The following is a 17,696-nucleotide window of genomic DNA, read 5'->3' on the forward strand; positions in this document are numbered from 1 at the left end:
TAGGGCAGTGTGAACTGCCGGCGGGAGGTGTGCGATGCGGGAAAACGCCGCGAATTTGCAGCGTTCCCGCATCGCAGCGGTGTGAACCCGGCCTCTGTATGGCTGAACTCGCATCGCTACGGAGATCGGATGTGATTTGCGGTGCGAATCACATCCGGATCTCCCCCCGCAGCAGTGTGAACCCAGCCTCAGAATTGGAAGGCATGGGTGAACACGAAAGCGATCCGATTCTGGTGCAGACAAAAAAAAGGGTCCTGCACGAGTTTGGTGTGAATGTGGTGCGATTTGAGCCATACAAATCCATGGTCAATTCGCACCCCGGAGACGCTGCACAGGAATGTGCTGTGATTTCTGTGACAAAGACATGCGGCGTCCCGCATCGCATCAGCGTGAACTCGGCCCGAACGCACGCTGCCTGCGTTAGGAGACACGCACTTGGATTGAAGCGGCGGCCGTGTCGGTGCAGCTGCTGAGCCCCCAATTGACAAGAATAGGATTGGCTGGCGGGTGCATGGAACACCTGTGCCCCCATGCAGGCAATCATGGCCCTGGCACAGATGTACGCTATTGTACGCCCATGTGAATGCAGATCATGAGCCCCATGCAGTTTACAATCTGATTGTACAATCAGATTATAAAGTGTATGGTGAGTTTGTGATCTACCACTAACGTTAAAGTGCAAGAGCCAGTCTGATTTAAAAGGAATTGAATTCGATGTTTAGATTTGTTCTCCAGTACATGGTTTTAGTAAAGTAGATTGTACAAGCAGATTGTACAGTGTATGGCGAGGTGAGATGTGTGTAGATGGGATGTAGCTGAGTGCAGTGATGATGCCGGTAGGCCGGCTCGTGTAGCTGTGGGCAGGCTCTGGGTGTCTCCTCCAGTGTCCGGGCACAGTCGGGCTCAGTAGACGGATGATGATGAGGATGATGGCGGACCTGGGCTGGCTCCGTGTCTCCGGAGTGCTGGGCTTCCTTCTCCTGGCACTGGCCCCGGCTCAGGCTCACTTGTACGGGCCCGATGATCTGGTGGTGTCCCTGGCCGACGGCGCCCATTCCGTCCTCCTCAACTCCTCCAGCGCCTGGTTCGCCCAGTTCTATGCCAGCTGGTGCGGGCACTGCCAGTCCTTCAAGCCGACCTTCCAAGCACTGGCTCGGGACATCAAGGGTGAGACACACAGCACCGAGCACTGGGATGAATGGGGGGTACACGGATGTATGGACGGTGCCATCCTCCAGTCTGATCTGTACCAGGTGCTCCTCTGGTACGGGGTTTATATAGGGATGTATGGACATGTACGGTGCCAACCTCTGCTCTGATCTGTGCCAGGCATTATTCTTATATATGGATGTATGGACAGACAGTGTGCCAGCCTCTGCTCTGATCTGTGCCAGGCACTCCTCTGCTACAGGAATTGTACATGGTTGTATGCACATGTATGGTACCATCTTCCAATCTGATCAGTGACAGGCACTCCTCTGGTATAGGGATATATGGACATGTATGGTACCATCATCCGGTTTAATCTGTGCCAGGCACTCCTCTGGTACACGAATTACACAGGGATGTATGCACATGTATAGTACCATTGTCCAATCTGATTGGTGCCAGGCACTCCTCTGGTATTGGAATTGTACAGGGATGTATGGGCATGTGGACATGTATGATACTATCACCCAGTCTAATCTGTGCCAGGCATTCCTCTGATACAGGAATTGTATAGGGATGTATGCACATGTAAAGTAGCATTGTCCAGTGTCATCTGTGCCAGGCACTCCTCTGGCATAGGAATTGCACAGAGATGTATGGACATGTATGGTACCATTGTCTAATCTGATCTGTGCCAGGCACTCCTCTGGTGTAGCAAGTGTACAGGAATGTATGGACATGTATAGTACCATCTTACAATCTGATCTGTGCCGGGCACTCCTCTGGTACAGGAATTTTACAGGGATGTATGGACATGTGGACATGTATGGTACCATAACCCAGTCTAATCTGTGCCAGACATTCCTCTGGTACAGGAATTGTACAGGGATGAATGCACATGTAGGGTACAGTACCATCATCCAATTTTATCTGTGCCAAGCACTCCTCTGGTACAGGGATATATGGCCATGTATGGTACTATCACCCAGTCTGTTCTGTGCCAGGCACTCCTCTGGTACAGGGATGTATGGTACCATCGTCCCAACTGATCTGTGCCAGGCACTCCTCTGGTACAGGGACATACATGTATTGTGCCAATGGGCAGATTGTTTGTGGATTGCAAAGAAAGCTACAATAGCTGGCCAGTCTGATTTGTATAGTTATTCTCGTTTCTCAGTACAGATTTTATTTTATAGGGTAAAGCTGGCCATACACTGGTAGAATGTTGAACGAACGTTCATACACATTTGCTTTCGACATTCGATTTTGGAATGAATGTACTTTCTGAAATGAAAACCAAATACACTGTTAGAAATGTGTTTGTCCAAGATTGTTATCCAATGCACGAATTATGCAACTTTGATTCCCATAGCTATGTATGTTTGTGGTTTTTATACCCCTCAGAGATCGTCTTACTAACATTTGATAAATCTTTGTGTATTAGTACTGCTTGGACCTTGATGAAGGGGTACACCCCAAAAGCTTGTCCTGAAAGTTGCACGTTAGTGCACATAGGAAAGTATCATGGACATTACTCAAATGCTTTCCCCGTCTGGCTCCTTCCAATCTTCTCATCACAGTGGCTGAAATCGAACATCAGGCTGACACCACTAATGATTGGAAAAATTGAAACAATTAGAAAAACTTCAAACAAAATTCTGCTAATGTGTGGCCAGCTTATCACCCAGAAGTCTTCCGGTTAGGACAATGTACAGATTTCCATCTTGTAAAGGACACTGTAGAGAAAGATTGTATTGTGATATTTGAATGTGGCTACAGATGTAATAATAATATTGGTTTTAACACAATGATAATATTTAGCATATGGATTTATTTTTTTAATTGTTTATCTAAAGTCAAACCTTTCTTTTCTTTTTGGCAATATTGTATGCTGCTAGCTACTGATTATTGCAGATAGTTTGGAGTTAAAGTATATCCGAAGGCAAAGCTTTTTCGTTTTGGATAGAGTGGAGAGGGATTAAAACGCTTGTCAGGTTTTATTACTGTCCGTGTCCCCGTTAGGGAGATTCCCCCTCTCTATTTGTCCTGTTTACCAATATCATTAAAAATAAAAGAAAATCCCAAATTTTGGGTTGTTGCCAGATAAGTAATAGAGGGTAAATCTTCTAATGGGCACACTAGTTCTGTTCCCTTAAAGTGCTACTAAACCCAGGACCCTGCATTCACTATATCTGATCTCCCTCAGTACACAGCACATGGAAATGCAATTATTTTAGTAAATATAAACTGCTAAATTGCATTTTTTCATCAGCAGTATATAGCAGTCTTGTGACTTCTATCAGTGTCTGGTTGAAGCTTGTAGGAGTTGTTTTCATTCTACTCTCACTGTCCTATGATGCTGCATGACTCTCTAGGCAGTGTTGATTGGCCCTGTGCTGTTCACATGCACCCTCCCAAGAAATAAAAACCTTTCTAGCAATTTACACCAAACTGAGCATGTGTAGAGTGTCCCCCAAGGCTCTGTCTTATCAGGAGATGGATTGGGGACAGTGGAAGAAGGGGGAGGATTAGAACAGATGGGGTCAAACAGCCTTGTTACATAATGCAAATGATTAACCCCGTAGGTTCCACAGTGAGTATAACAAGCCTGCTTTACTGCAAATACAGACTGATTTTACTGTTGTGGGTTTAGTAACTTTTTAAAAGAGAAGTAAGGTTTTTTATTCCCCCTTTTATACTTATGTAGATGGATGCAGCATCTGTCCGATGCTACATCTGTCCCCCGCCGCCTCTGCACTGAGAACCGAGCAATCAAATATCGCTGATGGTTCGGTTGTAACAGATCCCTTAGTGGAGAGCTGCTGACAGTCAATCAGCAGCTCTCCTCTCTGCTCCTCCTCGCTCACTGGATCGCTGAGCTGTGGAGGGGGTGAAGTGGCTGTCTCAGGCTCTCAGTGACTCACTGAGAGGCTGAGATAGGTGTCAGTCCAGGCACCTGGCAGATCCAGACTTTATTATTGCGATGACGCGGTACCTGGACTGATCTGTGTGATGTCAGTGGAGAGCCGACTTCAGATTGATTTCTGCTGAAAAGGAGTCCAAAACGAAATGCACTCCTGTGACCCTGAGGAGAAGCCCAGCCAAACGAGCTCAAGCTGGACTTCTTTCATTTGCAGGGATTTCCACTCATATCCTGTTTGGCTATGGGATGGAAAGTGAAGGGAAATCTTCTTAATGGAACACAGATGGCAAAAAAATCTGACCGAGGTGATACCCCTCCCTTATTCTATGTTTTTTCTATAATTCTACTTTAACCACTTAAGCCCTGGACCATTTGGCTGGCCAAAGACCGGAGCGTTTTTTGCGATTCGGCACTGCGTCGCTTTAACTGAAAATAGCACGGTCGTGCGACGTGGTTCCCAAAAAAAATTGACATCCTTCTTTTCCCACAAATAGAGCTTTCTTTTGGTGGTATTTGATCACCTTTTTATTTTTTGCACTGTAAACAAAAAAATTGCGTAAATGTAAAAAAAAAAAAAAAAAACACATTTTTTACTTTTTTTTTACTTTTTAAATAAATATCCCCCAAAAATATATAAAAAAACATAATTTTTTTCTCAGTTTAGGCCAATACGTATTCTTCTACATATTTTTGGTAAAAAAAAAAATCGCAATAAGCGTTTGATTGGTTTGTGCAAAAGTTATAGCGTTTACAAAATAGGGGATAGTTTTATTTCATTTTTATTAATATTTTTTTTTATTAGTAATGGTGGTGATCAGCAGTTTTTTTATCATGACTGCAACATTATGGCGGACAGATCGGACACTTTTGGTGCAATTATGGGACCATTCACATTTATACAGCAATCAGTGCAATTAAAAATGCATTGATTGCTGTGTAAATGTGACTGGCCATGAAGGGGTTAACCACCAGGTGGCGCTGTAGGGGTTAAGTGTGTCCTAGGGAGTGATTCTAACTGTGGGGGGAGGGGCTATGTGTGACACAACACTGATCACCGCTCCCGATTACAGGGAGCTGTGATCAGTGACAGTGTCACTAGACAGAACGGGGAGATGCTTGTTTACATTAGCGCCGTTATTCCTCTCGGTGAGACGATCGCGGGTATCCCCGTAGACATCGAGTCTGCGAGACCCACGATCGTGCTCACCAAGCTCCCGGGGCGCGCGCCTGCCTCTTAAAGGGCAACGTACAGGTACGTGATTCTGCCTGTACACGCCCTTCTGCCGCAGTATATATCTGCGTGAGGCAGGTTAAGCTTTTACGATGCCTTAGTTCCCTTTGGCTAGGTTCACATTAGTGCAATGCAGAAACTCACACAAAATCATGTGTATTCCCGCAGCACACAAAAAGCGCACATCTCTTATGCAGGTGCGGCGGTGCTATTAAGTCACCTTGCTAAAGTGTGTGCAAAATCTTACACCAAAAAGCATGTAAAGAAGTACAATGTATTTTAGTGCAGTGCAATTAAAAAAATAAAAATTAAAAAATTAAAAGGGGTGCCTGCACTTCTCTTGTCTGATTTTCACGCATAGGGCAGCCTAGTGAAATTACACGCATACACTGTTGCACCTGCTTAGATGTGAATGGAGCTTTCTTCATGCTTTACACAATTCTGAATTTGGCTCTGGGCCCATACACCTGAGCTGAGTAATGTTTCAGGCAATTAGTAAGCGTTTTGTTGTTGAATGTTCCGATGCACATAGATGCACGGGTTTGAAGCATGTTGAAAGCATGTGTACACATGTACGCAGGCTCGGGTGTTTTTGTTTTGTGGATGGAAAGCAGCGCACAGGAGTGCAGTTATTTAAGTGCAAAAACACCCAATATTGATCATGGGGGTGATTTACTAAGAAGAAGGCACTGCACCAGTTCATACATTAATTGGTGGGCCGGAAAAGTCATTAAATGAACGTGCGAACCGGCGCACATTGAAGCGCAAATAACGATAATAAATACCCGCATATGTAAACTGCAACTGTGCTAGGGTAACTGTAGTTTTCACATTGATAATAGCGCATGCCCAATACAATTGGTTAATTTCATCTCATTGGATGTGTCTTGTTAGGCAATTAGTAGATGTTTTCAGTTAATTAACCCTTTTGATGCTAATCTCATTCCTATGACTTCTAATCGATCTTTGAAATGTGTCTTATTTTTACCCAAATCGTTCAATATATTAGAAAGAACAGAGAAGTGTTTGTAAACCCAATAAATTTATATTTTCACATCTTTAAAAGGTGACCATACACTGCAATCAGTTAGATCTTAAATAAATTATATGATTTAGTGCAAGAGCCTATTTGATTTCCTATATTTTGAATTAATTGTTCAAGTGCGTCTTCCTATTACCTATTTTGCTCAAATATCGTGTTGTACAGAGATTGGCCAATCAGATTGCATAGTGCGTGACCATCTTAACTGCCAAATTTGGAATGTAGATGTGCCATGACCCATTTGTATTTTCCTAACGATATTTCTTGGGCATTATACAAGGCACCTTTTTTCAAGACATGCTAGAGCAGGGATATGCACTTAGCGGACCTCCAGCGGTTGCAAAACTACAAGTCCCATCATGCCTCTGCCTCTGGGTGTCATGCTTGTGGCTGTCAGAGTCTTGCTATGCCTCATGGGACTTGTAGTTCTGCAACAGCTGGAGATCCGCTAATTGCATATCCCTGTGCTAGAGTGATCAGGAATCTTCAAACTTTGGCTCTCCAGCTGTTGCAGAACTACACATCCCATGAGGCATTGTAAAACTCTGATATTCACAGACATGACTAGGCATGATGGGAATTGTAGTTCCTGAACAACTGGAGGGCCATAGTTTGAAGACCCCTTTGCTAGACCATTATTATGCCTCCAGAATTGGGAGTGTGGCATCTACCCAACTTCTCTCTGCTGGTGGACACAACAATCTACATCTATATACACACACACACACTGAAGCAGGTAGCAATATACTTTGGCCTGGAAGTGAATCTGTACACAGGAAGTAGGTGTGTGTTTTGAGGCCAAATCATTCAGACATACACACATGATCCACACAAACACCACCCCATGTAGAAATAAATCAAAAATTATCTTAATTTACAAATAAGGATCATATCTTCCTCAGAGAACAGTGAGCGGGGCATGGTGGTGGGAAGAAATTAGCAGCAGTACAAGCAACTTTCTGTAGGGGCGTGATGTCATTCCTGTGTTCTGGCCAGCGCTTCCGGGTACCAGATATGCGCCACGGGCATGGGCGTCCGCAGAACTTTTTCCAGGGGGGGGCATCATTTTAAGGCCACTCATGCTCCGCCCCTTTTCGACAATCTCATGAAAATCTTTCCACTGGTAATACATATGTGTTATATAACAGATAATTCATCTTCACTTTGTATTGGAAGTTACTCTGGTGGCTGCGTACCATGCCCATATAGCCTAGAGAATGTACATCTTTTTACATTGCAATACATCTGTTGTGGCCATATTTTGATCTCATACTGTCACTGTATAGACTGTTTTCATAAAGATAAAAATATGGCAACAACAGATGTATTGCAATGTAAAAAGATGTACATTCTCTAGGCTATATGGGCATGGTACGCAGCCACCTGAGTAACCTTGTGGACGCCCATGCTTTCAAAAACCAGCCCTGGAAAAAATTTCATACCAGCCTCACAGCATTATTATACCAGCCCAACAGCATAACGTCATTATTTTCTTGTTCATGAAAGGGAAAACCATACATTTTACCAGTTAATAGTGGTAAGTGATCAATCATCAAGGGGGACCCCAGGAACTCAGAATGTGGGGGGGGGGGGCACCTTCTGCAGAAAGAATACTCGAAGGTAAGGGGGGTGGGTTACTAATATAAGGAGGAAACCCTTTATATCAGTACCCCTTACATTATCGTATTCACTCCCCCCTTACATCAGTGACCCCCCCCCCCCCCCCCCCGACTGGCCTGGCGGTGCTTTCACTGACCTCCTCTCAAGTGCACTGTGCAGGGCTCAGTCAGTCGGCTCCAGCTTGGTGGCTCTGGTTTTATCCTATAGTCTCCTGTCCACAGTCCACACAAGTCTGACTTCTCCCATGACCCCCATCCCGGCGGTGCTCCCACTCTTGACTCCTCTCCAGACTCCCTCAGAGACTGCAGACATGCTACAGGAGATGGTCAGAGACTGCAGACTTGATGCAAGAGCTCAATGCAGCCTCACCAGTGCCCATCAAATGCAGCCTCACTGTGCCCACCAAATGCAGCCTCACTGTGCCCACCAAATGCAGCCTCACTGTGCCCATCAATGCAGCCTCACTGTGTCCATCAAATGCAGCCTCACTGTGTCCATCAAATGCAGCCTCACTGTGTCCATCAAATTCAGCCTCACTGTGTCCATCAAATGCAGCCTCACTGTGTCCATCAAATGCAGCTTTACTGTGCCTTGAATGCAGCCTCACTGTGTCCATCATTGCAGCCCCCCCTGTGCCCCATGTCCCAGTCTGCAGTCCCTGTCTGTGGGAAGGTGTGTTGTTGATGCTTGGTACGGTACCTTGCATGCCAGCAGGATATCCATGATGGCCAGCAGCAGGCAGGGTCTGTTCTCGTTTTGGATGGGGACTGTGCTCCTTCCAGAGGATCTGTCTGCTGTGAGATGGAGTGGTCCCTGGCCACCTGGACCTTCAGCTGTCCTCATTTTCCAGCCCCAGTCAGCCTGTCCTCTGGTCCTGGGGAAGTGGAGAGCACTGGGTGGGAGTTGGAGAGAAGGAGGAGCAAAGAGTACTGGCGGGGTTGGAGAACACATGGGTGGGGGCAAAGAGCGAGGGGGAGTGGAGATCACAGGGGTGGGGAGCAGAGAGTGCTGGGGGGAACTTGAGAGCACTGGGGGGGGGGGCAATAAGAACAGGGGTAGAGAGCACAGTAGGCTGAGAGCACTGGGGGGGCTAAGAGTGTGGGGTGGTGAAGAGCACTGGGGGGGGGAGAAAAACAGGGGTGGAGAGCACGGGGGCTGGAGAGTACTGGTGGGGTATACGCTCCATCGGAAAAACTTTTTTGGTTTTCATCGGACTTTTGTTGGCTGTGCGAACGGACAAACTTTCTGGAAACAAAAGTCCGATGGAGCAAAGTCTGATCGTGTGTACAGAAAACCATAGGACTTTTGTACAAAGTACAAACAGGCATGCTCAGAACCAATGCAAAAGATCAGACAACAATACAGAAGTTGACCAAAGGTGGCGGTAAAGAGCAGAAAAACCACGTGATTTGGTGAAAGTTGGCTGAAAAAGTCCTGCTGTGTGTATGCAATACAAGTTCAGGGCCGACGCCCTTTGTACAAAAATCCAAGGGAAAGTTTGTACAAAGTCCTATCGTGTGTATGAGGCTTAACACTCACTTGGTTTCCCTCAAATGCCCACAATTAGAATAGGATTGTCTTGAGCTAGATTTTAGCTTTGTGCTCTAAATCATGGTACTCAACCCTGCCCTCAAGTACCCCCAACAGGCCTCGTTTGCAGCTTTACTTTCATCTTGCACAGGTGCTTTAAATCACAGTCAATGGCTGGGTATTTTGGACAGCTATTTTAGCTAAGATAAATTCCCAAAACATGTCCTGTTGGGGGTACTTGAGAACGGAGGCTGAGAACCACTACACTAAAATGGAAAATTGAATACTTACCTCTCTGTAACTTTCCTTTCCTGGTGCCTATCCATGGCTTCATACACACAATCCATGCATATGCTACCATGAAGGCACCAGGAAAGTAGCTTTTAGACAAATCACACCTTTTTTTGATTTGCCATGCCAATCAGCCTAGTTAAGCTGCAGCTGGGAAATCTGTTGCATGGAAATTGTTTGGGGGGTGGGGGGTGTAAAATGCATTACTTGGATTGAGCATGCATCTGCAAAACAAATTATTAACAAAACACATAAAACAAAAATTTGCTTCAAATTTTATTGGTCAACAAAACAGGACTTGGAAAAGAGCAAGGAAAGCAAAAAACACATGTATGTTAATTTGAGACAATAAAAGAATATGGTTTTGAGGTCTGACCATTTTGCAGAGGAAATTAACAAGCGTTAAAAGGACTATGCCCACAAATGGACAGTCTCTTAAGGATTTAAACATTTAGTAGTCACAACAGCTTGAGGAAGATTTTGCAAAAGAATGCCGTACAGACAATTAAATCAAAGTGAAACTTACAACCTACAAACAACACAGATTGACAACATCAAAAATATTGAAAACACATGCACAGTCCATGAGACTGCGAGTCAGGCCTTCTCATTCACATCAGTGCCTGACCTCACAATTGCTCTTCTGGAAGAATGATCAAACATTCCCATAGAGATGCTCCTAAACCTTGTGGACAGCCTTCCCAGAAGAGATGAAGCTGTTATAGCTGCAAAGGGTGGGCCAACTCAATATTGAACCCTATGGACTAAGACTGGGATGCCATTAAAGTTCATGTGCGTGTAAATGCAGGTGTCCCAATACTTTTGGCAACATAGCGTACACAGCATTTAACGATGGACAATGTAAATATAAAAATTAAATCATACAACTATTTTTTCTTGACTCGGTAAAGCTGATTCTACTGGAAAGGCTCTTGTGTTATGTCATGTTTGGTAAATGAAAGAGCTAATAGTCATTTTACAGAGATCCTGCAATACGATTGTAATGTCTGTGGCCAGTTTACCATTATAAATGGAACTCTTCAAGCCATGATAACCGTTTTATTTTTGAAAAAGATTTAAAGTGTAAGTTCACTTTTTTAGAAAAAAATCCCTGGACCGCTGCACCAGCCATGTGGGCACTGACAGCTCATCAGCCAGTACAGTGGGCAGGGCCGGTGCTACCACTAGGGTGCACTTATGCCTAGGGGCGCCTGGCCACTGATGTTCATACTCTCTTCTCTCTGCAGCAAGCAACTAAGTCTCAGCATCAGCAGGCAGCAACCACTTCATTTGCACAGTGTTAAAGGGGCAGCGGCGGCAGAGGACTGTGTTTGTGTCCTGACTCCAGAATGAATGGAAGCAAGCAAACATTGATGGGTGCTGGTGTGGCTAGATTGATGGGCGCTGGTAAAGGTTCCATTTGATGGGAACTTCATTAAATATGTGGGGTATACATGGGCAGGGCAAAGGGGGTGGAGTCTGGGCTGGAGCCAGTGGGGGGGGGGGCAAAATGAGGTTTCGCCTAGGGTGTCAAAAATCCTTGCACCAGCCCTGACAGTGGGTACCTTGGAGATAAAGTGTTAGTTCAACTTTTCACCTGAACCCGTCACTGATCCTTCTGCTGGATAGCTGATGTGTGAACAAGTCCTAATAATGTTGAAATACTGTTCAAGTACATTCAGTTGACTTTAGATTTGAATGAAAATGCTGAATCAAAGAGCTGAAAAAATGTGGTTGATGGTCCAAACACTTTAAGCTTCCATCTAAAACAATTGGAGATGTCCCTACTTGCTTGATTGCTTCTTTTTCAACTTTTTACAAAAACAAAACTTGAAAGAAACTGGAAAGAATCCCTCCTGGCATTGGTGAGCACAACCAATTGGATTAGGGTGTACACCCCAGTGCACAAACACACATGTGTGTATATGAGCAGAGCAGTGGACGGTGTCAGTAGAGTAGAGATTGGGGTCAGCAGGGCAGTGGTGGGTGTCCGAAGTTTATTTTTATTATTTTCGACAATATTATTTTTTTACTGTTTTTTTTTCTTTTTTTTGTTAGCAGCCCTGTTGGGGGGCTTTGGTGAAATATCAATAGTTTGCTATGCTTCAGTTAAGAATGAACACTGAGTGATCTGTACTGATCCCTTCTATGTAGAAAAGAAAGGGGATGATAAAGTAAATATTTACTGGCCCCTTCCCCCGCTCTCCATCCTGAAACATCCCCCGCAGCAGGTGACGGGAGAGGAGGGAAGCTGGCAGCACTGCAGGTGGGAAGAAGGGGAAACCGGCACAGCATGAGATGAGTAGGGTGTGCCCAGGCACACCTGGCACACCCTGTGCTCATGCCTATGCCTCCTTGGTTGATTTTTTCATGATGTGATCAGGATAATGAGGAATCTTATGATAAAACAGTCAGAATGTGACCGCTCTGGATACCCAGAGGCTGTGATACTTGCACGGTAATGAACATGAGCAATGTCAGGACAAGGTCATCCAGTGCCCAGGGCAAAGATGGGAAACTACCACACCCCAGAACCCCACAACCTCCCCCTGCCTATTACTACATCAGCACCACCTGCTCCTCATCAGGTGGAGAAGAAGCCAGGATCAAATCAGCACAAAAATCTCTCTTTCCCCTCAGTACAGTTTATTTCCACCCAACCCAAGCTACTTACCCAGTCAGGAGAAGTGGCTGCCAAGAGGCTGGGCTGTAAGGGAGCACTTTGTGGGAGGAGAGGCACGCTATCACTTGTAAGCACAGAATCCAGCATAGGAAACTGGCTTCAGTGTTTACAAGTGGCAGCAGTGGGTGCAAGGCTAGAGCAGGAGGTGGCAGTACCGAGTACCTCCAAATTTGTTCCATAGACTTCAATGGATCAAAAACATGTATTGAGAAATGCAGAATGCGCCTGGAATATGCAATCTGTATATAGGTGTGAACCAGGCCAAAAGGCTAAGTTCACTTTTTGGAACATGTTACGTTACACCCATATTTAGGGTGTAATATGTAACATGCTCCAGCACATTCTCTCACATCCCCCCGATCATCACCCTGTGATATTTCAAAATGCGGGGCTCCATGGTGGTTGTCAGGATGGAGAATTATGGAAGATCAGCGAATGGCTGATCACTGATCTCCCCTGAGTAGTGTGAACCCAGAAGAGCTCAGCTCTAAGCACTGTTACCTCTAAACCGAGAAGCTGTAAAGGCTTTTAAAGCATCACCTATGGACTGTTTTGGATACCAAGTTTTTCGTTGTCTCTTGGCTGCACACAATTTTGAGGCTTGACACATGTACGTCAGTGGCGGCTGGTGTTGTATATTTTGTGTGGGGGCAGCAAACAAGACACTCGTCGCCCAACCCTCCCAGTCGGTTCGTTGGTCACTTGTCCATCCCCCCACCAGCCCTGAACTTACCTCATTCAGCAGCTTCTTCTCCTTCTTGCATCTCCTCCTCCTCCATGGCGGTGGCCTTGTCCTCAGCGGCTTTCCTCCTCCTTAGTAGCCCATTATGCTTTACCTTTGCAGGGAGACAAAGAAGAAGTAAACCCATCAGAGTTTACCTCTTTACATAACCATTATACCTAAAATTTAAACTTTAACACGTGGGCAGAAAATGAAAAGGCAGGGACAGGGTTGAAGGATAACTGAGCGCAGCCCTCCTGGTAAAGCACTTACCTTTCTTGTAGCTAAACGCTCATGCGAATGGAGCCTAAATCCTCGTACACACAATCAGATTTTCTGCAGGGAATTGTGTGATATGACAGACTGTTTGCCTAAAATCCGACCGTTAGTATGCTCCATCAGACAATTGTTGTCCAACTTTCCGCCAACAAATGTTGGATGGCAGGCTAGCAAATTTTCTGTGGACAACAGTCTGTTGTCAGATTTTCCTATCGTCTGTACACAAATCCATCACACAAAAGTTGAAAGTACGAACACGCATGCTCAGAAACAATGCTCACACACAACATTAGCAGAAGGTGCCCAAAGGGTGGCACTCAAGAGCTGAAATTCCTCATAGTACGTCACTACGTTCATGTTTGTTGGCTGGGAATTGTGTACAATTTGTATGCAAGACATGTTCCTAGCACAAGCCCTTCAGACAAGAGTCTGATGCTTTGTTGGCATCGTGTGTACCAGGCTTAAGAGTTGAAGTATCACCCAGAACAACAAATTTTTAGTAAGTATTTAAAGTACTGCTATAGGCAAAAGAGCTTTAATGATGCTGTATTACCTGCACTTTGCAGAAGACCTGCTGCTTGAAACCGTTTTTTATTTAAAAGAGCAAATGCCTAAGCATAAATGTAAAAATTAGATTGAATTGAATTTTACTATGTAGCCTAATGTTCAATGTAAACTGTAATTTCAGGAAAAAGGAAATACCAAAATTACATTAGAATCCCATCAAGCAAGAGAGGAAACCCTTTTAACTCAAACTATATAAGCAAAAGCCTACTAAAAATGAATATGCAAAAAAATAAAAAATAAAATGTGGTAAATCTACTATTGCTTATTTCGCCACCAAGCATAACTTTAGTGGGGCCCCTGAGGTGCATTCTGTCTCTGGTTGGGTGCGCGCTGACCATGGATCCTTGCTGGCATCACAAGACCTACAGTTTCCACATGGCTCTGCTGAGACTCCGAACTAAAAAAAATGTATGTAGAGGTTGGATGCATTTTTTCCTGTTGTTAAATATGTATTAATCCATTTATTTCTTGAGGTCTATACATCAGACCAAAGCGAGGGCCAACTGAGAAAAAATGAAGGGATACTGAGATTTGGTTCCAAAAGGGGGACAGTCTCTTCAAATGAGAGACAGTGGTAGATGACAAGTAATCAACAGAGAAATAACAGGTGTAGAATTAGATTTTGAGCAGTTTTAGTGGGGATTGATTTTTTTTTTGGATATGCTTTGTGGCACTGGGGTGGCATTGTGTGCTTCTGTGTATAGGAAGTCACATAACTCCGCACTTTCTTTATATTATTTGTTTATTTATTACAGGTACTTGTGCAGCGTCATCAATTTATGCAGCGCTTTACACATTTATTGTATGTTCACATCAATCCCTGCCAGTGGCGGCTGGTGAACTTTTAGGATGGTGGGGCGCCAGACCCCACCCCTCCCTTTTGACCCATCCCACTTCTCATAAGCCCCACCCCTTATAGAATCAACCCACTCCATCCCCTCTATTCCACTAACTTCCACCCATAGTATCAGGAGTATACAGCTCAGCATTACAGGACAGAGTATACAGCCCCAGCATCACAGGACAGAATATACAGCCCCAGCATCACGGGACAGAGTACACAGCCCCAGCATCACGGGACAGAGTATACAGCCCCAGCATCACGGGACACAGTATACAGCCCCAGCATCACGGGACAGAGTATACACCCCCAGCATCACGGGACAGAGTATACAGCCCCAGCATCATGGGACAGAGTATACAGCCCCAGCATCACGGGACAGAGTATACAGCCCCAGCATCACGGGACAGAGTATACAGCCCCAGCATCACGGGACAGAGTATACAGCCCCAGCATCACGGGACAGAGTATACAGCCCCAGCATCACGGGACAGAGTATAAAGCCCCAGCATTACGGGACAGAGTATACAACCCCAGCATCACGGGACAGAGTATACAACCCCAGCATCACGGACATAGTATGCATCCCGAGCATCACAGGACAGAGTACATATCTCCCATGGTTAAACAAAACCAATCCCCCTACCACCATCCCTCTCCTCATCATTACACAGGACCCTTTCCTCAAAACTACCCCCCCATTGTTACACAGGACCCCCTCCCTCATACTAACCCCATAATTAAACACAGAGAGGTTATTTGTTTAGGGTAGAGAGGCAGGGATGGGGGGTTGTTTAGGGTAGAGAGGCCAGGATTGGGGGTGATTAAGGTGGACATGCAGGGAGGGGGGTGTTTAGGGTGGAGAGGCAAGAAGGGGGGGTGGAGAGGGTGGGGAGGCAAGGATGGGTGTGTTTAGGGTGGAGATGCAGTCAGGGGGGGTGTTTAGGGTTGAGATGCAGTCGGGGGATGTTTAGGGTGGAGATGGAGTCAGGGGGGGGTGTTTAGGGTGGAGATGGAGTCAGGGGGGATGTTTAGGGTGGAGATACAGTCAGGGGGGTGTTTAGGGTGGAGATGCAGTCAGGGGGGATTTTTAGGGTGGAGATGCAATCAGGGGGGTGTTTAGGGTGGAGATGCAGATGGGGGGTGTTTAGGATGGAGATACAGGCAGGGGGTGTTTAGGGTGGAGATGCAGTCAGGGGGGATGTTTAGGGTGGAGATGAGTCAGGGGGATGTTTAGGGTGGAGATGCATGCAGGGGGATATTTAGGGTGGATATGCAGTCCGGGGGGGGGGTGTTTAGGGTGGTGATGCAGTTGGGGGGGGGGGGTGTTTAGGGTGGAGATGCAGGCAGAGGAAGTGTTTAGGGTGGAGATGCAAGCGGGGGGGTGAAGAAACCCCACAGCTGCCAGTCACTGCCACGCACAACAACACTCAGCAGCCCCTCCCCTCCCCCCTCCATGACACCTCTGCAGCAGCTGAGAAAAGTGAAAGTGATCAGAGCTGGGGGGAGGGGGGCCTGGCTCAAGGCAGGACACAGTACTCACCATGGAGCAGTCACACTTGGTTTGCTGCTCTGTAGAGGCGGTGGGGAAAGCATGATGTCGGGAGAGAGAGAGAGACATACAGGGAGGGGGAGTAAATACAGCAATCCTCTCCGATCCCCGCACTCACCTGGTGCTCTCTGGTACACTGCCAGCTCTGTGTCCATCCATCCACTGCCACTGTGACCCTCCCTGCCTCACATCAAAGGGTCCCGGTCCCGGATAGTTGCAATCTCCAGAGTCCACACTCCACAAGTCACTGTCAGTGAGCCTGCAGGGAAACTAGAAGTGACCCGGCAGTGCCAAAAAAGCACCGCCTAATCACCCTCTGGTTCCAGTCAATAAAAAAGGCAAGACAGGAGCCAGGGCAAATCAGTGGCAAGTGGGAGTGTTTGCGGGCGCACAGCTTGCGCCCTGCACATGCCCTAAACACAGGCAAATCAGCTTCCCAGCTTGCAAGCAGCTGATTGCAAGCTGGGAAGCTTCCCATAGACTGCCTATGTCCGGCACCCGGACACTCTTGAAGCGACCATTTTATTTATTTTTTAACTTTTTTTTTTTTGTCAAAAGCTTGGGGGGGGGGGGGGACCTACTAGTCCCTGCCCTCAAGGAGCTTACAATCTAATGTCCCTAACTCCCATTCATGCATACACATACTAGGGCCAATTTATACAAGATCCAATTAACCTACTAGCATGTCATTGGTGTAGGAGGATTCCGCAATACCCAGAGGAAACCCATGCAGGCACAGGGAGAGCATGCAAACTCCAGGCAGGTAGTTCATGGTTGAGATTCGAACCGATGACCCTAGTGCTCCTAGGCAAAGGTGCTAACTTCTAGGATGTGTTGTTACTTATCCTTGAAAGACTGACATGTTCCATTGCTTGCAATTCCCTTGTGTTGACTGTCCTGGTGGGGCCTGGACATAACAGAAATAAGAGATATTTATCATTATCAATACAGCTGATAGTTTTCACTGTCCTGATTAGGGATGAGCTCAGTGTTCGATTCGAACATCGGCCGTTCGTCTGTTCGGCGAATTCAGAACTTTGTGGACCGTTCGCACCAAATTCATGTGGCACAAAGGGTCCACAATGCACTACGCCATCGCAGTGCATTGCTGGCTCAAGATTGGCCAAGCATGCACTGTGACCCCGCATGCTTGGCCAATCACAGCACCGGCAGCGAGGAGAGCCATAATTGGCCACAGGCAGGATGCCTGTGGCCAATTATAGCTCAGGGGGTTTAGTACACACCCCACACTATATAAGGCCGCCAA

At 46.1% G+C, this 17,696-nt stretch overlaps 1 protein-coding gene across 1 annotated transcript in view; it reads left to right on the plus strand.

The window, feature by feature from the left end:
- Positions 1-882: 882 nt before the first annotated feature.
- Positions 883-17,696, plus strand: part of QSOX1 (quiescin sulfhydryl oxidase 1) — a 93,010-nt gene continuing 76,196 nt past the window's right edge. Inside the window, exon 1 of the mRNA XM_077453095.1 lies at positions 883-1,167. Within this exon, the coding sequence (XP_077309221.1) occupies positions 915-1,167 (253 nt within the window). The 5' untranslated portion in view covers positions 883-914. The remainder of the gene's footprint in view (positions 1,168-17,696) is intronic.

The sequence above is a fragment of the Lithobates pipiens genome, unplaced genomic scaffold (assembly GCF_037356315.1).
Source record: "Lithobates pipiens isolate NorthernLeopardFrog02 unplaced genomic scaffold, aLitPip1_a1.2 Scaffold_23, whole genome shotgun sequence".
Classification (NCBI taxonomy): Eukaryota; Metazoa; Chordata; class Amphibia; order Anura; family Ranidae; genus Lithobates; species Lithobates pipiens.